Raw genomic sequence first — 26,235 nt, forward strand, 5'->3', positions numbered from 1 at the left:
ACATCTTGAAAAGCTCCTTCAGTGTTTAAAGCCGTATTCATAAAGCCTCCTTGTTCAAAGAGACAAAAACATAATAAAATTCCTAGACTAGATGCTGGCAAATAAAAAGTTACTCACAAGATCTCTCCTAAAAGGTGAAAAACAGTTTTAAGAGGCTGAAGAAATCTACTTGGTGCTAAAATAAGACCAGAAACTTAAGTGATCACAGATGTGAGATCTTTGGCAAACGTAAAAGAAATGCAGCAGTGATGACTCGGAGTCTGTCGCCAAATATTCATCAGCAGAGTCATCACAGAAAAGAGCAGCCAACACACCAAGAAACAGTCCAAACCTTCGTCTCCAGAAGGAACAACTAATTCCTCAGAAACCAACAAAAATAATTCATCGACCGACAGAAAATTAACCGGCAAAGACTTTTTATGATTGATGAACTCACCCATGTCAAATAAAATCACCGGTTCCAGCTTCTTGGACTGGCAGAGTTTTCTGTGTCGGTAAAGTCACCAACCTGTTGGTCAGACGGTTAAATTAATGACGGGTCATTTCTTTTTTTGTATTTTATTTTTTTCTGACATTTTATTGACTAAACACGTTTCTCATTTACCAATCAGAAAAATCATCAACCAATTGAAACAACAGGACAGAGAACCAACCCCACGTGGCCGACACCCCACACTCAGTTGTCCAATTACGTCACGCAGACTTCAAGTGAAATGGAGGAAATGAATTATGTAATAAAATGCTAAGGCAGCGAGTACATCCATGTTTGTGTCTCTGCAGAGAGAAAGGGCCACTGAGATTCTACTTCTTTTTTTTTTTTTTACTGCCAACAAACTCCATGAAAACACTGAGATGGCCTCGAGGAAATCACATGACTCGGCAAAAACAAAAACCTGACTTATGAAAGCTTCAGTTATCCGCCTTCAACTTCTTTGATCTACATTTTACCCACAATTACCTGCTTTTTTTTTTTTTCTTACATAATTTTTAGTGGTCATCATGAGATTTAAAAAAACAACAACAAGGAAAACAATTGAACTAAAAACAATAAAAAACAAACTTTACATTAGTGACCTCATTTTGCTTTTTAGTAGAATAAAGCGGGCTCATCGCAGACGGAAAGGTTTTGATCTTTTTATGGGATTTATTCAAAACCTACAGCGCGACATCGGATTTCTCCTTTAAAAGGACAATTCAGATTTATTTGATTGTATTTCAAATTAAAGTAGCACAAAGTGGGGGAATTTGTGTTCAAACAAATCTCAACAACAGAGGCGGAGAAACAGGAGATAAAGAAATGTGAATGTGGAGTCATCCTTTAAAAGAGTCTGTGGATGTGGTGGATGTGTTTTAACGAAGAGGCTCTGGCACCGTTGGAAACGATAAACTGAGCGTCAGCGAATGAGCGGCTGTCGTGTCACCTGATCGCCTTCCTGCAAAGCGCTTCTGCTTCTCTCTCGCACGTCTTCATCGCACGATAAAACCTGAAGCACGCTTTTTCTTTTTTTGTCGTTTTCCTGCCTTGCAACAAAAATTCTTCACGAAAACAAAACAAAAAAAACAACAACACGGAAACGGTCGTGAGAAACACGAACGTCCGCCTCCACGAAGTCAAACAGGAAGGAGCCCTTCTCGACCCCGGCAGCAGAGGGATGTTGTGTGGACTGAAGGTCGAAGGTCGTCAGTGCAACTCTGAGGAGGACGAGGGGGGGTGGGATGGGGATTATAGTCCAAGAGGGACAAAGTGTCTCTTTCCGTCCCCGAACAAAGTGTCCCAGGTGGGTGGGGCCTGCAGGGAGCAGCCGCCGGCCCGCGGGTCGCACGAGTGTCCGGCGGGACAGCAGTGCTTCGAGTCGGGGCAGCAAACAGCCTGGAAGTAAACAAACAAACAAACAATTTCAATCACAATTATCGGCACCAATCAAACAGGTCATGTGATCACGCGAGAGCGAGCGGAGAGACGAACCCCGGAGGAGGGACAGCAGCCCCACTCGGTGGACGACACCTTACAGCAGGTGTCTCTCTCGGGGCAGGTGAACGTCCCCGCCGGGTCACATGGTACCTCCTCCTCCTCCTCCTCCTCCTCGGATCGTACCACTATGCTCTGAGGGAGGCTGTGCAGCAGCGCGTCCAGGTTCTTCTTCTCACACGTCCCCGTCTGCATGTTGCAGGTGTAGCCCTGAGGACAGCAGTGCTCGTGGTCGGTGCAGCAAACCGCCTGAAGAAGAAGGAGGAGGATGAAGATGTCAGCATGTGGAGAATCGTTTGGCTGTCAGCTCGGATCCACCGAGAGCCAGCGGTCGATCTGACCGATCTGATCGGAAACCTGACGATACTACGTCCCGCCCACCGATAGCTGTAACCTGACTGCACCACAGGCCTGTCAATCAAACAGACACGCCCCCAAAAACAGGTCTTCTTGAATCTTCTTTTCTAATGAATGAGGGATTATTTTCAGATGGACCTCCAGAAAACTAATAAGAAGGAGTGACTTTAGCTAACAACACCGAGATAACTGATGGACACATTTTATTCACTTTGGATTTGATGAGAGAAGTTGAATGGGAGTCTATGGAGCCGGAGGCTTTTTGGAGCCGACCTCTAGTGGCGCTCGCTGGTATTGCAGCTGAAGACACTTCTGGATCAGAACCATTTACAGACCTGAAGCTACGAACTCCTTTATATCCAGTCTGTAATCGAGACCCAGGAGGGTTTAATTAAAAAGCCTGCCATGAATGTGACGGTGATGTACCGACCTTCACCAGCGGGCAGCAGCCCCACTCGCCCGTCTGCAGCTTGCAGCATGTCGCTCCTGAAGCGCAGCTGCTCTTGTCGTCACATTTGACGTCGGTCACGGCGGCCGGCTCCGTGCGAGCGCTCACTTTGGTGAACCAGGGGGTGACGAGGGGGCCTCGGGAGCAGGAGGACCGGTGGGGCTCGCAGGTGTGTCCGCTGGGGCAGCAGTGGTTCCCATCTTTACAGCAGACCGCCTGCAGGGGGAGCCGACACAGGCAACACAGAGAGAGAGAGAGAGGGGGGGGGGGGTGTCACGTTCACACGCTCATCATGTGATTTACACCAGTGTGAGGATGAAATGAATGATCATGCTCGCCTTTGGCAGAGGACAGCAGCCCCATTTGTGGCTCTGCTCCATGAAGCAGCAGGTGGTGTCCCGAGGGCAGCTGGTCTGGGCGTCACACATGTTCCTGTCGGAGCGTCTTGGACCGGAAACACCGCGGCTGGGTTCGCTCTGCCGGGCCGGGATCTTCTGCAGCCAGGGAAGGCTCCGGTCTCCGGGTTTGTCACAAGTCTGTTCAGCCACGTTGCACTTGTAGCCTTTGGGGCAGCAATGCTCGTGATCGCTGCAGCACACGGCCTGGAGAGGAAGAAGACAGAACAGACCTTCAATACAAAACTGGAAATACTTCAGTTCAACAGTCGTAAACAAGTTTATGCAACACCGAGACATTCCTGCTATTCTTCTGTCCAAAAAAACCAAATAAAAAACCCCGACTGATATCAGATTGCGAAGCATTCAGTGGGAAAACAAACAACTAATAGGAATTAAAAATCTTATAATGGAACCACCAAAAACTTCAGACAACACGGCCGACTTCAGTGGGACAAGAAGGGACTGAACTGTGACCTGACTTTCAAACCAGGGATGTTTGACAACAAAATTACTCAAAGATGGAATATTTATAAGCTTTTAAATGTTTTTTCAGAGATATACACAACTACAGGACTATTTCATCTTCTTATTAAAGTTTATAGGCGAGCTAAGGAAACTATGGATAAAAAAAAACAAAACAACGGACGGCGCTGACCTGCGCTAACGGGCAGCAGGCCCACTGTCCCGAGTTCTTCTTGCAGCAGGTGGTTCCTCCGGGACACATCGTCTGCCCGTCGCACTTCTCGTCCAGGACCGCCAAGGTCAGAGCGGCCGTCTTCGCCAGCCAGCGGCGGGTCGGGGAGAGAGCGGCCGGGTTGTCGCAGCTCTCCGCCTCCAGGTTGCAGACGGAGCCGTGAGGACAGCAGTGGACGTGGTCGTCGCAGCAGACGGCCTGGCGGGGAGGACACGGGACGAAATGTTACGGAGCACTTTTTTTTTAATTAAAATGCAGGAAGACTCTACGATGCGTCCGAGTTCCCCCCCGACTACCTGAGGCAGAGGGCAGCAGGCCCAGCCTCCGCCCGGCGTCTTGCAGCAGGTGGACTTCCTGGGACACCAGGTCGACCTGTCGCACTTGCTGTTGTCGGTCAACGAAGGGAGGACGGGCAGGTTGCCGAGCAACGGCATCACGACGACGACGGCGGCGTCGTCGCACGTGTAGGCTTCCAGGTTGCAGACGGTGCCGTGAGGACAGCAGTGCTGGTGGTCCTCACAGCACACGGCCTGCAGGGAAGGAGAACGACAGCGGAAGACGTGCCGGGACTGAATGAACGTTCATCACGTCGACTCGTGTTTCTACACGCGAGTGTTGCGACAAAACAAACTTCTGAATGTTGCAGAATCACGATCGGACCGGAGACAAAGGACGACTCTCGTGTTCAGTAATTCGTCGCCGGCTGCAGAGACAGAAAACATGCCGGCAGAGAGTCGGTACCTTCGGTAGAGGACAGCAGGCCCATCCTCCCCCCGACGTCTGGCAGCAGGTGTCCCCGTCAGCGCAGGCCACGGAGCCGTTACAGGAAACGGCAGCGACTGGAAGACAGACGGACTGTAAGAATCTGGAGCTCACATTTTCCCACAATGCAACTGGACCACGGACAGTTTAAGTTTCCAGAGTTTTACTGCAGCTGCCCTCACAAAGTATGGACTGTTGCATGCAGTATGCGTACAGTTAGGATATATACCACTTTGTCATAAAAAAATGCACCTTGATCTTTGATCCACTTGATTATTATTATAATTTTTCTAACTTGCACTATATTTGAAGTAAAAAGAAAACGGGAATCTATCGGTCATCTTTTTGCAGCTTTCCTTTTAATGCCTCTCTCTTCCTCTCGCTTCACCAACTCTCTCCCTCTCCAGCTCATGTGATGTAACTCCAGCTGTGCAGAGGATCGCGGGCCAGAACAGCTGCCTCGGAAACACAGACGTGTTCTGCTTCAAGTTGCTTCTTCCTCAGTGGTGACGAGCATCTCCGTCTCACCTCTGCCGTGCGCGGCGGCGGCGGCGGCACCTTCACGGACATCGGGACGTTCCCGTGCGACGAAAGGCAGGTGCTGTGGATCAGGTCGCACTCGGTGTCCGCGGGGCAGCAGTGGACGTGATCTGAGCAGCAGACGGCCTGCAAGACAACAACAACAACAACAGAAAAGAGGAAACTCACTATTAAATATATGAAATGATGCTTTAGCAAGCAATTTTATTTGTATGGTGGCAAAGTCAATAAAATAGTAATTGGAATTTCTTTTTTACTGAGAGATGGGAGTTTAAACGAAAACACAAAGTGCATGCAAGAGAATAAAAACAGTAAAAGTACATTTCGGGCCCCCAGTTCCCAGTTAAATTTAGCTACATCAGCATGTTTCACTTGGACTAACTGACCCGAGTCCACAGATCGAAGAGCCCTTAAATCCTCTGAGCGTGTCACAGATATATTCTGGGGATAAAACATCCAACCAGAAGCAGCACTTTAAAATCTATTGGGAAGATTTTAAGATTAGAGCGCTCAGTTCTCCTTAATTACACTGAAGAGGTCAGTGTTAAATATAATGAGGAGCCGCCGCCGCTGCACCCCCCCCCCCCCAACCCCCGAGGGTCGCAGCCATTTAATGACATCAAACAGAACAAAATGGAGCCCGTCACTCCTGATTCTAGTTCGTCTTGCAGGTTAAAGTTTTCTTACGTTGGGCATCGGACAGCAGCCGTACGTGCCGTTGCTCATCTGGCAGCACGTCGTCTGATCCGGACACACCGTCTCTTGGTCCGGACACACAACTGACGGGAGGAAGAGACACACCCGCCTTTTAATTCTGTCCGCATGATGTCAATAAATCTCATTAAAGTACATTAAGGAGTCCAGGATTTGAACTGTAGAGCAGCGTACCGTCGTTGGGAACCGCGGGAACCTTCTTCATCAGCGGCACTTGGGCCGGGCCGGACTTACAGACGCCGTGCTCCAGGTCACAGATGGTGTTGCTGGGGCAACAGTGGAGCTGGTCGCTGCAGCACGTGGCCTGCACATGATTTCAAAATATCAGTCAAGTATGTTTGTTTGGAAACTAGAAATGATCGAACTAAAAAGGAAATAAACGTCCACTACGGGCTCATTAGCGCGCTAGTCGTGGCTAGCTGCGGTGTTTACGTACCTCTGGGTACGGGCAGCAGCCGTAGTCGCCGCTGGTTTCCAGGCAACAGGTGTAACTGTCCGGGCAGCTGCTTTTCCCGCCGGGACACATCACCGAGCCGACGGTGGAAACACGGAGACCTGAGAAATAAAAAGGTGGTCGGTCGTTATCGGAGCGGTTATCATCTGTATATAACTGTAGAAAGAAGATGGATTACGGCGACTTTATGAGTCTTTCTACATAAATACAGTGAAAGTAGAAGATTCTGGGTTTCAACTTCAGACTCGCGCTGACGTGAATTTGCGCCTATTTCGCCACGAATTGGTGGATTTTTCCGTCTTTGCAAAGACTTGTTCCGACAGCTCGCTGTAAAGATGCTTATTCATATGAGGAACTCCCCACCTGGATCGTCCTCCCTCCTTCGGGCGGGCCGTTTTTCCGTCGTGGGGAGGGACTCCAGCGAGGCCGACACACACTTGGAGTGAACGAGATCGCAATGCGTCCCCTCGGGGCAGCAGTGGCGCTTATCCTCACAACACACCGCCTGCCGGGAGAAGAAAATCATTTGTGACAGTCAGGAACAGCGAAGAGTCGAGGACACCGCGTACCGAACATCACGCGGACTTACAGCGGCGGGAGAGGAATTATAAATATATAACCAGCAGAGGGAAAATGCTTTTCTCATGTCGAAATCAGATTAAAAGATGCTAAACATTTTAAATAGAGTATGTAGATTCTTCAACATGAGCGATGGAACTAAAAGGTTGCAGCCTCGAATCTGAGCCTCAAAATAGTGAAGAAAACAAAATAAATATTTCATATTTCATAAAACACAACAAAAACTACCGAAACCAACATTTATTATGAAACTAAGATCTTTGAGGGTGATTTTACTCAGACTGAAGCCTGACTTACACCGTTTTTTATTTTTATGTTTTTGTCCCATGAACACACAAATGTTTTATGATAATAATAAACTATATTTGTATCACACCTTTCATACAAGAAAAGCAGCTCAAAGTGCTTCACAGCAAGAAAATGACATGCAGCATTTCAGATATAAAGGAAGATTTAAAAATAAGAGAAATAAAATAAAACACAAATACAGTTAAAATATAAAATAAAGCAAAATGCATTTTAAAGGCCGATCATTTGTAACCAAACTACTTAAACATGAGCGAAGTCGCTCCTTTTTTTTTTGGACTCACTTTCAGCCATGACACGAGAGACGTATGATGTCATTACGGCAACAAGTCAAATTTTAGCATCGTCACAGTATGAGTTTTACTTTTTAGCGTATTAAGAGTTTCTTTCGTGCTTCGGACAGGCAGCATCAGAAGCCGACCACCCGACTGTGTGATGTGTTTCTGGGTGTGAAGTGTCTGGTGGTTTGTGGTGCTACACCGCTGTAAGTGTGTGTGTGTGTGTGTGTGTGTGTGTGTGTGTGTGTGTGTGTGTGTGTGTGTGTGTGTGTGTGTGTGTGTGTGTGTGCGTCACCTTGGCAAACGGACAGCAGCCCCACGAGCCGTCAGGAAGCTCGCAGCACGTGGTTTCATCCGGACACTCCGACTCCTGGTCCGGACAAACGACGGCCTTCACGGCGCTCCCGAGCTGCAGCCACCGAACACCATGACCGACGCATACCAATGACGGGAGGAGCAGAAAAAGGATTACTAACGCACACAAGAAGCACACGAACAGAGTTGATCTTTCTTACAGGTGTTTTAATGGTGCTACGGTCTCGCAAAAACACGTACATCTAAAAAAAAAGCTGATAAAAATGAAGAGAGTAGAAGTGTCGAGGTTACGATGTTTTTTTTTTTTAAGTCATCAAATCTCTGCCATGTCCGAGTGTCAGTTATGTTTGGTTTGCCCCAAATTAAAGAGAGTTTATTCTGTTTGCTTTTTTGCGTTGGATAAACAATGAAGAAACATAAAGATGAACAAAGTGCCAATGCAACAAATCTAACGATGCCAATGAGTCCAATATGTTATTTGACCCACATTCTCCAAACAATTACATTTGCATGTCTGAAAAGGTCGAAATCTTTATGCCTCGCCGCTCAGAGGTCAAAGGTCGACAAACAACCCCAAAACGCCGATAAGACAGAAAACAACGTTGGTTATGTCACCTGAGGGAGGAGCCGGGCCGGCTGGGTCGGGAGTCGTCTCATCCAGGGCAGGGAGACGGTTTTATTGACGCACTTCTCGTGGACCAGATCGCACGCCGTCCCCTCGTAGCAGCAGTGGCGGTGGTCTGAGCAGCACTCGGCCTGCAGGCGGTTTCAAACGAGAGACGGCGTGAGAACGAACCCGCGGACCAACGGGACACGACGCGCCGAGGGAATCTGCGCAGCGTGTTTCAGCGCCCGCACGTCACGTAAATGTAATATCTGTGGGAGTAGATGTTTCACCATTTGGACGAGAGCCGTGCAGACCGACTGACTGCGAGGACCTTTTCATTATGCTCGTCTTCTGTACCTGCACATACTGTAAATGGCAAACGAGCCCCTTAAACTCGCATGCAGCTGCAAAAACCAAAGTGATGAGCACCACTTGCAGTCTGATTTCAAATGATTCCCAGGTCAGTAACTCACACGTGGAAGTGGACAGCATGCGTATCCTCCCTCGGTGTTCTTGCAGCAGGTGTTTCTGTCCTCGCACATGCCTCCATCAGGGCAGACCAGCGCCGAGCTCAGACCCAGCAGAGCCAGGAACAGGATCCCCATCGGAGGCGTCTGCACACACACGGAGGAGAGACGTGATGCAACGCGGTCGAGGCAAGTATGCAAAAAAATATCAAACCGCAAAAACAATCTTATCGTCTTGAGTTTCGTTCGCTCTCGCCGCAAAGAAAGATAAAGAAGAAAAAACAAAAACCTCGACGTCGCTGTAGAGGAGAAGAATAAAAGCATGTGGAGCAGCTCTGCAAGCATTCCATCGGATAAACTGGATTTCCACACTAAACAAACCCAGATCGGGCCAGCTGTGAAGTCCATGTACCGTTCTGCTATCTAAAGCACTTCACGACCTAAATAGCAGCTAAAAGTCACAGAGTTTAAAGATGTAATAAATACACTGGTTGCTAAACGTTGAATTTGTTCCTCCAGCATTCATCGAGTCCACCGTATTAACCGTTATAAATGATGACAGAAGATGTCAAAGAAAAACAGCACATTACAGAAAATTGGCCACTTTTGCTTGAAAGTGAGTTTGAATTACCTGAATAGCTTTAAATAAATTTATGCAGATGCAGCAGATTTGTTAAATCCGAATAAAATGTCCATTTAGTGCTTCAGTGTTTAAGAAAAAGGTTTCAATCATTTGGAACGAGCTTGTTGTACAGTTCAGAAAATATCTCAATCACAGATCTCTAAAAGAACGAATTTAAGGCGCTTGATCCTTTAAAATGCATTTTGCTTTATTTTATATTTTAAATGTATTCGTGTTTAATTTCATTTCTCTATATTTTTATGTTCCTTTATATGTGAAACACTGCCTGTAATTCTCTTGCTGTGAAGCACTTTGAGCTGCATTTCTTGTATGAAAGGTGATATACAAAAATAGTTTATTATGATGCTAAATCTAATTGTAAAATGAATAAATAAAACATACATGAAGAATAATTACTTGTGCTGGTTTACAGCCGTCCTCTCTGACACTGCTGACTGTGTGCTGAAGCCTGGTCTTTAAATGTGGCTTAATTTAATCTGATTAACATAAACATGTTAATATTCCTTCACTTTTTTCAGCCTGCAAATTTGGATCTTTGAAATCAACTTGAGGATTAATTTGTTCATCGCTTTTTTTTTTTTTTTTTTTTTTTGCACTAACTTTTTAGACTTGTAATGTCATTTTTTAATTTGAATTAAACCAACTTGCATCAGTTAAACACACAAGAGGAAACTTTAAAATGATTTATCAGTCTAAAATATCAACACATCCCCTGAATTAAAGACACAGACCTTTTAAACAACTGATGTTTTGACATTAAAGCAGGACAAGAGGGTTTTTAAAAAGGATCCAGAGGTGTTGTTTGGTTTACGACTGTATTAAAGTGAAAATTAAACCCTCACAAACCACCTAAACACAAAATATTCTGATAGTTGTCGAGTTACTTTACCATAATTAGCAGATAGGTTTTTGACAGAGTTCAGCTGTTAGCAACAGAGACCAACCTGCTGCACACTCCTCCAACAGCCTGAAAAACAACAACAAACACCATCAGTCGACGTCATTCTGCGGCTTAATAATTAACAATATAAATGTCGTAAAGTGCGAAGCTAGACTGACATTGAAATGAGCGCGCTAGCTAACGTTAGCTGTAAATGAACCAAATAAACAAGTTAGCTTAGCGTGCTAGGTGGCTAACAGTAAAGCTAGCTGGTTTGAATGACTTCTGAGCCGGTTTTATTTTCCTTTTATTCCGCGTGGAGAAAACGGGACTATTTTTCTTACCTTGTAGGTTTTGGTGCGACACGTCCAAGTGATCACATAGATGTGTTCAATGCAGTCAGGGCACAAAGCAAATAGTGTCTTTCTTTTTTTTGACTTACACTTAATGAATCACGTGACACGCCCACACGTGACTGGAGGTCGGCACGTTTCTTCTTCTGTTAAAGGGGCATGACACTGCACCGACCAGGGCCGTCACAACAACCTCTACTGTCATTTAACACAGCCGAATTCACAATAAAGCTGTTCTCAAGTATATCTGGTTCTGGTTCTGTCGTCGGACTCCGGGACGGGTGTGAGATCTGGACTGAACCGCGGCCCATTACGACCACACGTTAACGAGCCGCCATTTCCAAGCCATTTCCAAGCTGTTGCTCTGCACTTGCTAAAAGTCTTATTTTATAACCTCGACGTCGTGTGACAAAATTAATTGTCCACGTAGTTTAAAGCCAACGGCTGCGCTTGTGACTTCGGCCACATGAACATGTCAAACTATCGCTCAGAGAAAGTTTGACAGCCAGCAGCAGGTCTTCCTCTCGTTGAACAGCCTCCGTCCACCTGCGCACAAACCTGTTGCGCACGCGCCGTTCGAACCGCGTTGAGGGTTTCAAAAGACATTCAGGTTGAAGTTACAGGTAGTGTGTTATTATTGGGTTATTATTGGGTTATTATTGGGTTATTAGTGGGTTATTAGTGGGTTATTAGTGGGTTATTATTGGGTTATTATTGGGTTATTAGTGGGTTATTAGTGTGTTATTGTTGTTTCAGAGACGACCTGGCAACTTCAGACAAACATTTAAAACATTACGCACCTGAGTGTGATTAGTGTGTGCAGATAAAGTTTGAGGGATGGGCTGATTATTGGAGTTTCCCCGACAGAAACAACAAACCGGGCCTTAAAATACAGAGAAACCCGTGAAGGTAGCCATGACGTCACCTGAACAGCTGTTTGGACCGTTTACACCCCTTTATGGTGGCAAGTCTTTCATCGGGATATTTCCACTACAAACACGCAAAACTTTTTCAGCAACAAAATGGCGACATTAAAACCAACTTCCTACTTTTTTTATGAAGCCATGAAAAGAAACGCGGGAGAAAAGGTTTACCCACCTGGAGGAGAGGAGGAAGCTAACGGCTAACAGCTACTACGAAGACAAGCAGGGGATGAAGGCAGCGCTAACAAGGTAGGTCTTAAGTGTATTTGTACTGCACGTTGAGGACACAACTGCAATTTTCGGTGCTTTAAATGAGACATAAAAGGACATTTAACATTTAGGTCCTGCTTCCTTAGACTATATTTGACCTTAGGCTATATTTGACCTTGGGCTATATTTGACCTTGGGCTATATTTGACCTTAGGCTATATTTAACCTTAGGCTATATTTGACCTTGGGCTATATTTGACCTACAATGCTGAGCTGCATCTCCAACCAAAGATATAAAAATACAACGAAGAAAATGAATAGAATAGAAAAATAAGAAGGTAAAATGTGCTAAAGATATGTAGCTGATGCTGTATTATGTTTGTGGGAAACTTTGTTTGTCATCAGATCATCGTTTTTAGTTCATTTCCACCACCGGCAATGAGTTAAATAATTCAAAGTCAGTGTTTCATGTTTTATGAAAATGAAATTTCTCTAAATATCTGTTATCACAGCACAGCAAAAGTTCGGTTGAATCAAACTTTATGTAGATTGCAGCAACTTTTTAAATAAATAAATTATAATTCAAATTGCTTACCGAGAATAACGCACACCAAAAACTAAAAAACACCCCCTAAAATGTTGATAAGTCAACAATAAAATAAACAATAACATAGTCAGACTGTGGGAACAAATTTATTTAAATTTTTTTCCCTCATGTACAGAAAGAATCAATTTACAGTTTACAAACAACTGACCAGGTTTATGACGCGAATGATCTACTGCACATGATGAAGGCCTACAGTTCAGTGCTCCTGACCCTCTCGCGCACTATCCAAAAATCCAATAAAGCGGGTTGCCAGGTTTTAAACGTGTCCTCTCAGGGATTCAGCTCTCATGTAAATCACGTGTGACGGAAAATAATTCTCTGAAACACAAGTTCACAAAATCTACTGAGAAAAAAACAACAACACATCGCTCGTGTAGAACAGAAACAAGCAAGGAAAGCCACAATTGCACAACTCATAATAAGTCCATATCTCAAAAAAACAAATGTACATTTTACAGCAGTGGACGTGACCGTTCAGCAGGAATCGTTTCATAGTCGGTGTTATTCTTCAGACTTTTGTGTTACATCACATTTCTCAGTTTGTACTGTAGGCTAATGACGCAGGCTTTATGAACAGCGAGTGAATGGTGGAACAGGACCGACATGTCAGCATGACTTCTTTACAGCCTTCAAAACATTTCCCCTTAATTGTTTTCACTTCATTTGCAGAAAAACACACCCCGCCCCCCCAAAAAACAATTCCATCAGCTTCTTGCAAGTTTTTCTAAACTGGTTTGAGCTTCTTTTCTTTCTTTTTTTTATAAATCTGCAAGATGACAAAGGTTCACAGTTGTTGATGCTTGGTAGGCAGTGGTGATGCTCGTAACGGCGGAGCGTGTTGGTCAGTATGTTATCGCTGTAAACATTTACGACCGGAAGTGAATTTTGTTAGAATTTACTGGATTAAGGGGAGAAAGAAAGTCGGTGTCATCTTCGTAATAACCAAGTTCATTTGGCAACGCCATTCAATGCGTCTGCGAGTCACAAGTTTTGTGCCAAAACATCCTCGTTTATCGTTTCCAAAAAAAAAAAGAAAAAAGTTTAGTTTAAAAACACCCTATTCTACACACGTTACATGCACGTCGTATACACATTAAAATCTCATATAATTCGTCATAGCATTTACAAGTTTGGTGAAAAAGAGGATAGATATAAGAAATTAAGATATTCAAGGATGTAACAGCCGCAAGAGAAAAGTTGTCAGTTTTTGGCAGGCATGCTCCCCAGAGTATTGTTGTTGTTGTTGTTGTTGTTGTTACCACCACAATGCAGTGTGCTTATTATTAGTGCCTGCCGATCTCGAGAGTGTAGTTTAGGTGACGACTAACTGCATTTCAAATAGGGACCGGCATGCCTATCACTCGACCCTATGTGAAAGAAGGCACTTACAGGAGAGAAGTGGTACTACAGGCCCTGTGGACAAACAACCCCCCCGTCCACCTCGGAGAAGATCACGCGAGGAAGTCTTCAAGTAAAGTGGTGTTTTTTGCTGAGCCGCACGCCGGGTCCGCCGGTAAGGGGTCGTCTGCTCAGGAGCCCGAAGAACTGTGAAGGTCGGGGAGGTCTTTTGGTGCCTTCTGTTTATTTCATACATTCATATGCATGCAAACTTTCTATTACCAAATGGTCTTTCGAATGTCTGGGCGTCTATTTACACGACGGGGAAACCCGCTAAGACGTCTCCGCCGGGCCGAAAACAAAAACAAAAAAATCTCTACAACTGGAGAAAAAGGCAAAAATGCGAACTTTTGGCAGAATCGCACAAGTAGATCACCAACGATGAGAGAGGATGACTCGGAAGATGATGGTTCAAATAAGTACTATCTGAATAAGTTAATACAACACATGAACACAGTACAGGAGGAAGAGGAAAGCAAGTACGTCCCTGAAGGAGCAAAATGCAAGTCGCACGTTGGACTCTTAGGAGTTTGCTTCATCCGTTCACAGCGGTTCAAGAAAAGAAATCAGTACAACTGATACGTTCCCTATATATTCTGGCTTTGGGACTCGGTTTCCTTTTTAAAGAAGATTTATCCTACTTACAGTTTAGAAACAAGGGAGTAGACAAGCTCACATGTACCATCAATGTGAGGATTTGTGAAGAATTAGTCCGGGGAAGGAAATCTGACTCACCTAAACACCCATCAATCCCATAAAAAAAATGTCATCCACCTCTAAATACTTTGTAAGTATCAATCAATCAGTTATCAAATCATTAGTAAGTGCTCTATTCTTATATTTTGCTCTATTAAATGGCTATTTCCACAGTCAGTATATGCGACGGCTCAGACGACGGTTCGGTGATGTGATAAGATGACGCGATTCACAACAAAACTGGACAGATTTCAGTCTACGATAGATCAACTTGGTGGAAAACCGGCGGGATTAACGGACAGTGAGAACACCGGAGTAATCACCAGAAACACAAAGGTCAAACGACAACCTTGAAAAAGGGACCAGTGAAGCAGTGGTTGTGCTTATTGTGATCTCGCTCCTCAGTGAAAACATCCGTGATCGACGTGGAAAGACTCACCTCTGAGAAGACCGTTAAAGGTCCAGTGTTTTCGTCAAGTTCAAAAAGATCACTTCCTGGGGTGGAAGACCATGAGAGGTCTGTCTTCGATCTTTTGCCAGGGGCTCTTCTTGTTCTCGTCCTTGTCGTCGGGGTCGTCCTCGGGACTGGTCATGGAGTCGCGGTGGTTCTCGCTGTTGCTGCTGCGGCTGCTGTTCACGCGACTGCGACCTCTCCTCGGGATGGTGGACCCCCGGGAGGACGGGCCTTCGTCCAGGAGAGGGGTGAGGGAATTCTCCTCGGGCGAGACCGGGCGTCCCTCGCTGCTGCTCGGCTCGCTGTGGTCGGGGTACGCCAGCTTGGAGTAACTCTTCCCGCCGCCGACACCGTGGCCCTTCCGTCCTCCCGTCCCCCAGCGCTCGTCTTTTCCCTTCCGGTTGACCCCCGATTTCCGCTCTTGCGACTCCAGCGGCGGTTCGAGATTGACGTCTCTCGGCATGCTGCTGGAACCGCCTCCGAATCCTCCGCCGCCGCCGCCGCCGCTGAGGTCGTTCCCGGCATCTATGTAGGAGTGGCGCACATGAGCGTTGTTACGTCCGTCCAGCGAGATGAACCACGCCCGCGGGTGCTGTTTCACGCCCAGCTCCAGCAGCTTCTTCTCCGTCAGAGCCTGCAGCTCTCCGTTCATCTGAGCCATGGTGGAGTCGTTGAAGAGCACGGGGATGGTCACGGGTCCACCGGAGGAGTCCGACGCCCAGCTGGGCTCCTCGGAGTCGTCCCCTTGGGATCCACCTTGCTGTTGGCCTTGTTTCTGGGAGTGGTGGTGATGGTGCTGCTGGCCTCCTCCCATCTGCGCACCATCTTTGTCTTGGTCTTTCGGGTCCTTGCCGTCTTTAGAAAACTCAGTCGGCAGGCGCATGTAGTGGGCCGGGATAACCAGGGTTGGCACCATGCTCCGATACATGTTCTCCTTCATCTGGTCGATGGAGCTGCAGAAGATGATCTGACCCGGCTGGGTGTTGAGCGAGGTGGGTCTGGCGAGGCTGTCCGCCGCCGCCGCCGAGTACTCTGGAGGTTTGTCGGACTGGCTGGGCACGTAGCCTTGGAAGCGAGGTGGGGACGGAGGATCGGAGGAGTATCCTCGATTGTCGTTGGCGTTGTGGTGTCTGTGGTACTCCGACTCTTTGCCCTCTTTGGGGCTGTAGCTCCGGTTGTAGTCTTCGTGCAGCAAAGGGTTGTCCAAGTTGTTGGTCTCCGTGGCACGTGTAACCTTCATGGGGAAGCTTTCACCCCGCTGGGAGCCTGAGGCGTTTTTTCCCTTGGCATGTCGCAGCATGTGGGCTGGAACGTGCTTGGTTAAGTCCTCCCTTGGACTCTGGTAGTCCCGAGATGGCGACATTTCAGATTTGTCATTGGAGGGGCCTGATTCAGCGTGTCCTCCACAGATCAGATTCAGGCGTGACGTGGACGTACCCTGGTCTCTCTTGGCACCATTGATGTTGGATGTGTGGGGTTTGCCTTGCTGTCGACGAGGTTTCAAACACTTACGCCTGGAAAGGTGAAGAAGAAACAGAAAGTCAGAGGTCACAAGAAACAGCTGGTATCTGCTCTAATCCAATGAGAACCAGCTGTTTAGATCCGCATTGACGCTGAATTAGTTGCAGTTGTCACCAGAAAAATTCAGTTTGAAATATGTAATTGTTGCTACTAATAGAAACCTAAACCTGAGACCTGCGCCTACGCTCCCCACACCTGCAGTAGTAGAGCAGCACACAGAGCAGGATGAGCACCAGCAGGGCCAGCGAGGCCAGGATGGAGAGCAGGAAGAGGGTGTGGTAGGTGGTGATGTCCCTCAAGCCTGGATGAGACAGACCCAAACCTGCAGAAAGACCAGAAAACCATTTCAGCTTCATTCTTTTGCACTTTACATCCCCACTGCACCGTTCGCCCTCCATTTAATACCCCGACTATGTTCAGTTTCTCTTTCCCCTCCGAGCACGAGAAGGAAGGTTTGCTGACACGGCAGCAACACTAAAAATGAAACAACAGAGCCAGCGGCAGAGAGCGGAGGTCGAGATGAGTTATAGTACCTGAAGATGAAGGAAAGGCAGCCAACCAGTAACCCATCTGAGGGACCACCACGTTCCACACGAACTGTGTGCCTTCCTTTTTGATGTAGCCGGTCCCGTTTCGAACCCACAGTCCTGTAGGAATGAAAAAAAAACAGCAATCAACACATACGTACAGCCTCAGAAAACAGTCCAAATATAATCCTACATCTACATGCTGCACGTTTTAGTAACCGTGGTTTTCTACAGATGTTGTATTTCAGGAAAGGAAAGTCGTTATATAAGCTGTAGTCGGTTCTTAGTGTCCAGCTGTTCCACAGCATCTATGATTTATGTGTTTGTACTTACCCGTCTTTGGCTGATACAGCCAAGCAGGCACGCTGGTGGCCATCCTGTTTCGAGTGTCGGACGGCAGCGGCACAGAGATGTGGATCGGATCCGTGACCTGGATCGCACCGCCATCTCTATCGAGGAGCTGAACGCTGACCACTGCCAGCGCTGTCAAGTCTGTCCAACCTGTTTCTGCACCTGAACGGGAAAAAAAACAAAATCATAGAAATTAGATTAAACTTGAGAGTTTTATGGAGTAAACCAGCACCAGTGTTTTCTGGTACAGTAGGCAGAATAATTTGATTTCCGTGTGTGTCACCCAACTTTCAACCAAACAGTAGATCCCTGAACACTGATTCGTGCGACAGACTCTGACCTGAGCTGTTGGTCTCTTGGCCCAGCAGGAAGGGGAAACCACCAATCTCGTACTGACTCCTGGCGGTGGTCAGCGCAGCGGACAGCGACGTGTAGTTAGAGCTGGACGGCAGCTGGATGGACTTCCTCTGGAGCTGCACCAGCGGCTGGTTACGCGCACCTGAAAAAAAAAAACAATCACGCCTCCAGTTTATCAACCCAACAACCACTGAATGCAGTTTTTTAAAAAGGTGTAAACATTACTATTGTTTGAGTGGATTTTAGTGGCTGGGATTAAGTTGTATTGGTAGAAACTGTAACAAAGTAGTGTCAGCAGCAGGAAGTATGACACGGTCATCCGGCGGTGAAATCTGCGTGGGACTACGGAGGGGGAGGAGAGGTGTGAATCTGTCATCGCTCTTTGCTAGAGATGGACTAATTTAAGACGTGATAAGAGAATCACTGTTGACGGGTCAAGCTGAACTCTCCAGACAACCAAAACGGGCCCGACTTCATTCAACCCTCTGAACTCATTTTTCACTGCAGCAGCAGCAGCTCCTGCACATTTTAATTACAGAACCCAGTCATGGCTCGAAGGAGGGAGAACTTCAACATGTTTTTTGTGCAGTGTAACAGTTATAATGTCATAAATCATTAAAGAAGAAAAAGCTTTAATGAACTAAACTACATTTTTCCCACAAGTGTTGTCGGGCGGGTGGGGTGTGTGTGTGGGGGGCGCGGGGGGCTCTTCATGCTATACACAACCTCGAAAACCTTTTTTGTACTCTCTGTGTTTTTTCCTCTGAGCTGCAGTCCGGTCAAAAGTTCACAATTCTGGCTGATAAATGGAGGAATTTTGGTGATTTATTATTTTTTAAAGAGAAAACATTCCTTTCAAACCTGCCGGAGTTCAAAGGTTAATGAATCTAAATTTTGCATTATGGACAGCGATCACAAACTCTGAGTCTGTTCCTTGAAAATAGCTGATAATCCTAAACCCGAGTATAAATGATAATGATAGATAATAATCGGACTTCTTCGCCGTTTCTTACCCGGTGACCCCGACAGCACCTGCAGGACGTCATCGTACAGAATCAGAGTTCCCGGCCTCTGAACGAGGAGGTACAGGCTGACTGAAGCATACACTGAAAAACAAAGAGACGTTCAAAAGAAAGCAGCAGATTTTATCAAATTTTTTTCTGCTTGAAAAAAAACATGCCTCGGTGACAGCTTCACCATGTGAGGCCGAAGGGAACAGCCCCGGGGTGCATGAATCACAGACACTTTGCAGGATTTTAAATACAATAAGTCTTCTTGTTCTTATCACTAGGCCTGAGATAGACCTGAGAAACTCCAGCACAAACTCTTTAGTCATTAGTACTTCTCTGCGTCTCGAGTTCAGCTGTCCGAAGTGCACGACCCTTTGCAATTTTCTCAAAATGGCAGCAGCAGGTCTTCAGTTAGAAAACGACTTTTGATGACAATGATGCAATTTAATAGAAATACTGGCTAGAGTATGAAATAATGCTGGAATCCCCCCGAGACTGCAACAAGGCTGAGAACTAGTTCATTTTTCTGTAACTCCAAGCGGCATGTGACAATAATTTTAAGTAATTTAATAAAAAAAAAAAAAATAATGCAACCTCGACTGTGATGAGTGGCAGAAATTTGATAAATTGACCTTCTCTAGTTTTGACCGCAGCAAAGACTCAAATCACTGATAGAAATCACTCTCAGACATTAGTGGTCTTGTTTTCTGGATGTTTTTTTCCCAATGAGAATGCATTCAGCAGAGCCGCCGACCTTCTGATGACCCACTTACAATCCTGTTTGTTCTCTACATCAAAGTGTTAATTAAAGAAAGAACAATTATAGATTAACGAGTGAAAATCGAAATTCTTTTGCTAAAATCGACACGTTTCCTTTATGAGACGATGAGCTCGAGTTCGCTGCAGGTCGGATGCTGCTGCTGACTGACACGCCACTAAAGTGCTTGAACAACCTCCTGCATCATCGGAGTGTAACGCGTCCTGACAGCCCTCCACCAGACACAAAAACATTCAGAACTGACATCCCCGCCTACAGCAGGCAGGAAAGCATATTTAAGACTTTTACGAAATTCTCTTTTCCGTAAAGAGATATTACAAGAGCGACAGGAAGTGAAAGCGCTGTGGACTTACGGGGGATGCGGCTGGAGTGCCACGGCACCGAGTTGGTGACGTAGTCTTGTTTGGAGGCCGTGATGATGACCCATGTCCCCGCGCGGTACAGGAAGCTGACTCTCACGACGCCGTCGCTGCCGGCGCGGCTGGACGCCAAGACGGTCTGATTACCCTGGACCTCCACCTGGGCGTCCGCCAGCGCCGACAGGTCGCTGTTGTCGAACACCTGCACTTTTATTTGCACCTCTGAAAGAGCCAACAGAGAAAGAGAGGGCCAGTTAGGAAGTGTATTCTATATTGAATGTAACAAACGTTCATTTATATGGAAAAGTCCCACATTATAGCTTTAAAATAAAAAAAAGGTGGATAATCAACTTATAAAACGAATAGTTTTTTTGGGCGATATTTCTTGTTCCATCACGTCAGAAGCTGAGCTGTATTTACTCGTCTTGTGTCGTCTGATTAAACTCTTCGTTTTGAAGCAGTAATTACACTCAAGTACGGCTCGATTTATCAAGTCCCGCTTGGCTGTCTGAGAATGAAGACATCATTATGATGTCGTCCAGAATGACCCACAAAGTGAGGGCACCGCGTTAGCATGAAACATCCTCACATACAGCGTAGACCCTCAACACTGAAACAACATACATATTTAAAAATATTAAAAAAATAAGAATTTTATACTTTAAATTTTGTCACTACAGTTCCCATATTCTGGAGGGATTACAGGATGTACAGTAAATTAGCCACCAAGTTTTGTTTTGCTTATCTTTTCGTATTTGAGCAAATCGCATCATTAAAATTGGCCGAATGATCTATTAGCAGCTCCTGTTTGTAATGTAAACATGGACGTACAGATTACCGTCACTGGATCTCTGGTATACTGAAGAAAACATAAAAACGTAAAGATTCTCAAGCAGGTTCTGAGGTGACAAGGCGGATCTTTTATCTATGATTTCTAAGTGCGTGCAAACATTTATGAGACAATGACATCATCAGGAAGTGTCACATTGACTTTATAATCATATATATTAGTGTGCGTATGAAACATTTGACTGAAGAAGAAGATATTTGAATGCAGTCGATGCTGAGGGTTTTAAAATGTGTTGCTGCTGGTGCCGACCAATCATTTCCTGCAAAGATGGCATATTGTTGTGATGATGATGATGTTTGTGGTCATCGCTGACACACCCTTAATAAATCCACTGGCTTGTAAATCCACTGGGCTGTTTCTGCCCCTTCATCCTCATGTGTTTTTTTTTTTTCGTGCGGGGACATTTTGTCTCTCATCTCGCCTCTCAGGACGGCGTCGATGTGGGTCACGCTGGGGATGTTTCCATGGTTACACGCTGACACTCCATAAAAAGCTGACTTGTTTTTCTTCCTCGCTTGGCCCGGTCCCCTCGCAGGCCTGCGGCGACAAACCCTCCATGCAGAACTTTCTTTCTGAGGCAGCAGCTAAAGCTAATGGCTGATAATACGCAGCATATGTGTGTGTGTGTGTGTGTGTGTGTGTGTGTGTGTGTGTGTGTGTGTGTGTGGGCGGTGTTTGTGTGTTCATATCCACCGTTCATGGATAAACGCGGTCACCCATTACCATAATTGGTTCAATAAAAGGCTCCCTTGTGTCTGTGTGTGGAGAGGATTTCCTCAATCTGGGCTCCACACTTGAAACACTGTGAAGCGGCTCCATTGACAGAAACACTGAGAGTCACAGATCCTGGGAGGCTTCACTCCCTCCAAGTCCTTCAGCATAGACTTACTGGAGAATAAAACCTCTCTACAGTCAGCGCGGCCACTTTACCGGCCCGAGAAACATCATTTAAAATATTATACTCTACATATCGCTGCTGTGCAAAATGTGCTGTTTTCTTGAATTGGTTTGCAACAGCTTGTAAATACATGGTAGTCAGGAGAAGTGCTGAGATGTGCGAAAACACACCAGAGGTGTCAATTAATTGACGATTTACTCAGGAAAGAAGCAGCAGAGGAGCAAAAATCAATAAACATTTAACGGACAAAACTGCCTTTAAAAGAAGTGGTGGAAGTCGTATTCAGATGTTTTACTTGAGGAAATGAACAATGCTGCTGCAGAAATATTCCATTATGACTGAAAATAAAAGTCTTGTCAGCAAGTTGTACTTATAAAACATAAAACGTCAGATACAGGAGCTAAACCTGATCGATTAATGTGCTTTTAAACCCTGTTTGCAGCGTATTTTGTAATAATACTCTATATTTTATGAACTGATTCCATGTTTAGTTTGTAAAATCTGATCCTGCAGATTAAATATTGCTCTAAAATCAAAATATTAGAGTAAAAATCTCAATATTTTCTTATTGAAAGTAGTCCAATAGAAAAATAAAGTGACAAAATGAAAGCAGTCAAAGTACGAGTACTTGAGTAAATGTGTTTAGTTCTGTCTGTGACCATCCATGCATCTCAAAAATAGCCCTCAGGCATGCATAATGCAACATAATTATATAATGTCCTTCAAAATACACACAGCACAATATAAACAGTGGAAGATGTGAAGGCTGCTGCTGCATCCTTTATTCCTCAGGAGACACGTTGTTCTGCAGGCAGGTGCATTTTTTTTTTTTTTTTTTTTCCTTCGGGGTCTTATTATTAAATGCAGAAATGTGCTGGTGACCGACTGACACGTTGTTTTTTTAGGACCTGCAGGCCAACGCCGGTCAACACAGTCATTAATGGTGCACAGCAACAATGACATGAAGGCCTGCAGCTTCACAGCAAGTCAGGCCCCGAGAAAAGGCCTGCGCTCACATCACTGCTCTCCAAATCACATCTGCACAGCACCGGAGCACAATCACCTCACGAGCGCTACCGTGTCTCCCTCGGTATCGATAGCTCTCCATCTATACCGTCAAAAACAACCTCAATCGGCGGAAAACGCCTCTAAAAGCCTTCCCCTGAAATCCACCTCCCTTCAAACGAGAGCGCAGCGCTACAGCCATCGAGCGTTTTGTCGACAAAAGCCATAAAAATGCAACCACTCCCATCTCCTCATTGTGCTGCATCCCCCCCTCTCCCCACCACCCGTATGGCGAGCTTACCAAATGCTCCCTGATCTGGAAGAGATTTGGCCAGCGCCTCACGGAGCGCGCACACCGACACGAGCAGGAGCAAACGAGAGATGCAGTTGGGTCGCATCCTTGCAAAGCTACATCTCTGAGTCGCAGGTCGTCGGCCGGGTGTCCGTGAGTTCCTCCCCGCCGACGGTGAGCGCTTCTCCAGCCGCCTTCAGACGTCGCTCGGTAGTCGGGCTTTGAATGGAGCCGAGATGCTGCCGACTGTGTGGGCTTCGCCTTGTTTTTATTGTCTGCGAGGTGGGCAGGAAAAAAAGAGCGCGACGTTTCCCTCTGCTGATCTTAAGTGGAACAGCGACTCCAGCTTCATCCGATGTGGACCGGAGACTTCCTGGAAATGAACCTATGACGCTGCACGCAGTTATCAAAGCTCCTGGTTCACTCCTACTTCTGATAAATCACAGTTGTTCATTTAAGGAGTTCTGTCAGGTCTCCATCCTCCATCTTGTAAAGACCTCTATCTTTTTCGTTTTTTCATCAAATTAATCATTTATATATATATATATATATATTCAAATATTCATATTTGAGGTTGCTACCAGAGAATTCCTGCCATGTTTGCCTGAAAAAATAGTTTAAACTAGAAATAAATGATCATCTCTTATTTTCTATTTTTTAATAAATTTGTGCCTCTGATTTAGAATATCAACTCTTCCGAGGTTTCCGTTGTCACTTTCTAACCCTGAGGTTGAAGACGGACCCCCTATTTTAAATCTTATTTTAAAAATATTCATCATTTCATAACACCTAGAAAACCATTTACAAGACAACATTATACCATCAGAAGAACCGTCAAGCTATAACACGTCAACTTTTTTTTTTTTTTACTAAAGTTGAGTTTTATTGTATTTTTGGATGTCAGTATACATGTAATATAACACTGGTTCTAAAGAACAATGAGTGCAACAAAGAAAATCATTATAATTATAATAAAGAGAACATGACTTGACAATGTTTTAGATATATTCAAATATTTTACTGAAGGAAAATTGGCATTTCACAGCAAAACAAAGATCATTAGTTCAAATAAAATAATTCATAGCAAAGTTAAGAGATAACAAAATGATAATAAATGTTACATCGTACATGTTACGTTTTCTGTTATAAATAAAAGTACCATCAAATAAATTGGACAAGAACTTTAAATTGTGATCTTTTGAAGAGGATTAGTTATACATGAGTTTCTCAGTGCGGATGAGTGTTTGTCCTGTCGGTGTTTTTGCAGCTGAAATGGTGAAGAAAGTCTGTTTAAGTCTGTTGTGGATAAAATGTGCGTCTTTGGTCTGTTACTCACATCAGAGCTGAAGTTTACAGACGGGTTTAGTGCTGGATTTTTTTTTGTTTTTTCCTTCAATCCAAGTTTCTCTCTGCCTACTTTCACCGCTCAACAACAGCAGCTGGTCGTCATATTTATCATTTTTATTATTTAATTAAAAAGTCATCTTGCACCAGGATTTTATTCCTGGCAGCGCAGAGAGGTGTTTGTAGATTTATTGTTAGAAAAAAAAAGGAAGAAGAGAAACAGTTGCACACTTGGCTCCGTGGTGTTTCATATTCATGACAGAAATTCAATCTCCTGCCTGTGTGGCTGTTAGAGCTTTTTTAGATGGAGTCAGCTCAGAGTATTTTATTTTGTAGATGTCTAAAACTAAACGTTGATAACATCAACATGGACACTTCAAAATACAATATGGTAACATATTAAACACCTCATTCAGCTGTTAGGTGTAGATAAAGACTTAATTAATTGGTTATAATTCAGTATATAATGTAATTGCGCAAAACTTTGGTTTTAGGACAAAAAACCTCTAAGACTTCTTGTGTTTATTGCTAATTAAACTCGTCATGCTGACCTGCAAGCTGATTGGTTGATCCAACTTCCTGTTTGGACTAGAGATGTGCATTTCAAGCAAAAATACTATTCAATACTTGGTGGGAACTTTTTAAATATTATTTGAAGACCTCCTTTCCCTCGTAGCTGAATGTAGGCTCAACATTTTTTTTTAAAACCATCGACTTCAACAAATTTAGTGGGAGGGCCGTTTGTTTGTTTTGTACGTCCAACACACAGACTTTATAAAAAAAGTGTTCGTAGCTTCCAGGTCTGAAAATTGAGGCCGATGCGGAAGTGCTTTAAACTGCAACACCACCGAGTGCCACAAGAGGTCGGCTCTAAAAAGCCCCCGGCTCCATAGACTCCCATTCAACTTCTCAAAGTGAATAAAATGTGTCCATCAGTTATCTCGGTGTTGTTAGCTAAAGTCACTCCTTCTTCTTAGTTTTCTGGAGGTCCATCTGAAAATAATCCCTCATTCATTAGAAAAGAAGATTCAAGAAGACCTGTTTTTGGGGGCGTGTCTGTTTGATTGACAGGCCTGTGGTGCAGTCAGGTTACAGCTGTCGGTGGGCGGGACGTAGTATCGTCAGGTTTCAAATCAGAACAAGTCAGATCCACCGCTGGCTCCTCCCCCAGCTCGTCCAAATATGGTCACTTCCTGCTCCAAACCGCTCCGAACTATCAAAGATGGCGCCGGCCAAATTCCGAACTCGAGGCTTCGTAATGGCCGTTCACAAAGCAACAGATGATGTCACCGCTGGTCGCCGCTTGGTCCAACATGACCTCATCTGTGATGGCTCCTGGATTCAAACTTCATCGTCCTGCACGACAGTCCGTGACTTACGCCACCGATTCTCACGCCTACACAGCGCCAGGCGTAGCTATTACACGTTTTGCTGTACTGGACAGGCGTGTCTATTACACGCCTCAAACAAAGTTCAGAGCACTTAGCATCATAAAGGAGACCTCCATGATATCTGGTTTTGATGTTGTGACTAATCAGTGTCACTGCTTCGGGGTAAAACTAATTTGTCCTCTGCAGCATTCTCCTCTTTTTAATGTCTTTCTGATGGCCTAATAAAGAAAGTGGGCTTTGGAAGTTTGCCAGCTCGTGCTTCGAACATATTAAAATAGATTAAAGCGGCCTGCTGACAGATTTTAAAGATACACGGTACGATACATGTATAATCCCGTAATTAAAGTGATGTCCGTACATGACATTCCTCCGCAGTCGGATCAGGAACCAACCGTGAATCAGCAGGAGATGCTGGAAGCTCCCTTTGCTGAACAATCGTCCATTGTTCTCCTCACGGTCCCTTCACATGGCTGTCATTGCAAATATCTGATGTTCCAGAA

At 45.1% G+C, this 26,235-nt stretch overlaps 2 protein-coding genes across 3 annotated transcripts; both read right to left on the reverse strand.

Annotated features, from left to right (window-relative positions):
• Positions 1 to 503: 503 nt before the first annotated feature.
• Positions 504 to 10,835, reverse strand: grnb (granulin b). The gene is given in 18 exon segments (XM_069704506.1): positions 504 to 1,870; positions 1,967 to 2,218; positions 2,757 to 2,990; positions 3,113 to 3,376; positions 3,828 to 4,064; positions 4,163 to 4,396; positions 4,608 to 4,705; positions 5,157 to 5,180; positions 5,183 to 5,294; positions 5,856 to 5,947; positions 6,057 to 6,186; positions 6,319 to 6,437; positions 6,700 to 6,841; positions 7,795 to 7,908; positions 8,430 to 8,570; positions 8,895 to 9,035; positions 10,421 to 10,498; positions 10,756 to 10,835. Coding segments are annotated over 17 exon segments (2,484 nt in total). The 5' UTR covers positions 10,424 to 10,498; positions 10,756 to 10,835; the 3' UTR covers positions 504 to 1,723.
• A 1,739-nt stretch (positions 10,836 to 12,574) lies between these two features.
• On the reverse strand, positions 12,575 to 23,355 carry LOC138624353 (protein FAM171A2). Of its 2 annotated transcripts, none has more exons than XM_069704480.1 (8): positions 23,010 to 23,355; positions 19,950 to 20,177; positions 18,822 to 18,914; positions 17,792 to 17,950; positions 17,434 to 17,613; positions 17,107 to 17,220; positions 16,748 to 16,895; positions 12,575 to 16,566 (listed from the first exon to the last, which is right to left on the reverse strand). In XM_069704480.1, exons 1-8 carry the CDS (start codon positions 23,104 to 23,106, stop codon positions 15,087 to 15,089), a joined length of 2,499 nt encoding a protein of 832 aa, XP_069560581.1. In that variant the 5' UTR covers positions 23,107 to 23,355; the 3' UTR covers positions 12,575 to 15,086. The 2 variants fall into 2 exon arrangements, with proteins under 2 accessions (XP_069560581.1, XP_069560582.1); XM_069704481.1 differs by having other exon boundaries at positions 16,769 to 16,895; positions 23,010 to 23,354.
• Positions 23,356 to 26,235: the final 2,880 nt, after the last annotated feature.

The sequence above is a fragment of the Brachyistius frenatus genome, unplaced genomic scaffold (assembly GCF_029030835.1).
Source record: "Brachyistius frenatus isolate BFR_SWC_R1_liver_20210118 unplaced genomic scaffold, ASM2903083v1 Contig_51, whole genome shotgun sequence".
Lineage (NCBI taxonomy): Eukaryota > Metazoa > Chordata > Actinopteri > Embiotocidae > Brachyistius > Brachyistius frenatus.

Bases quoted from the DNA above. Each gene is read 5' to 3' on its own strand.
- LOC138624353 (XM_069704480.1), bottom strand. From the start codon at position 23,106: ATGCGACCCAACTGCATCTCTCGTTTGCTCCTGCTCGTGTCGGTGTGC. The intron at 17,221-17,433 runs GTAAGTACAAAC...TCATTCCTACAG, and splicing joins GCTGTATCAGCCAAAGACGG to GACTGTGGGTTCGAAACGGG. The intron at 16,567-16,747 runs GTCTCAGGTTTA...TCACCTTTCCAG, and splicing joins TGTGGGGAGCGTAGGCGCAG to GCGTAAGTGTTTGAAACCTC.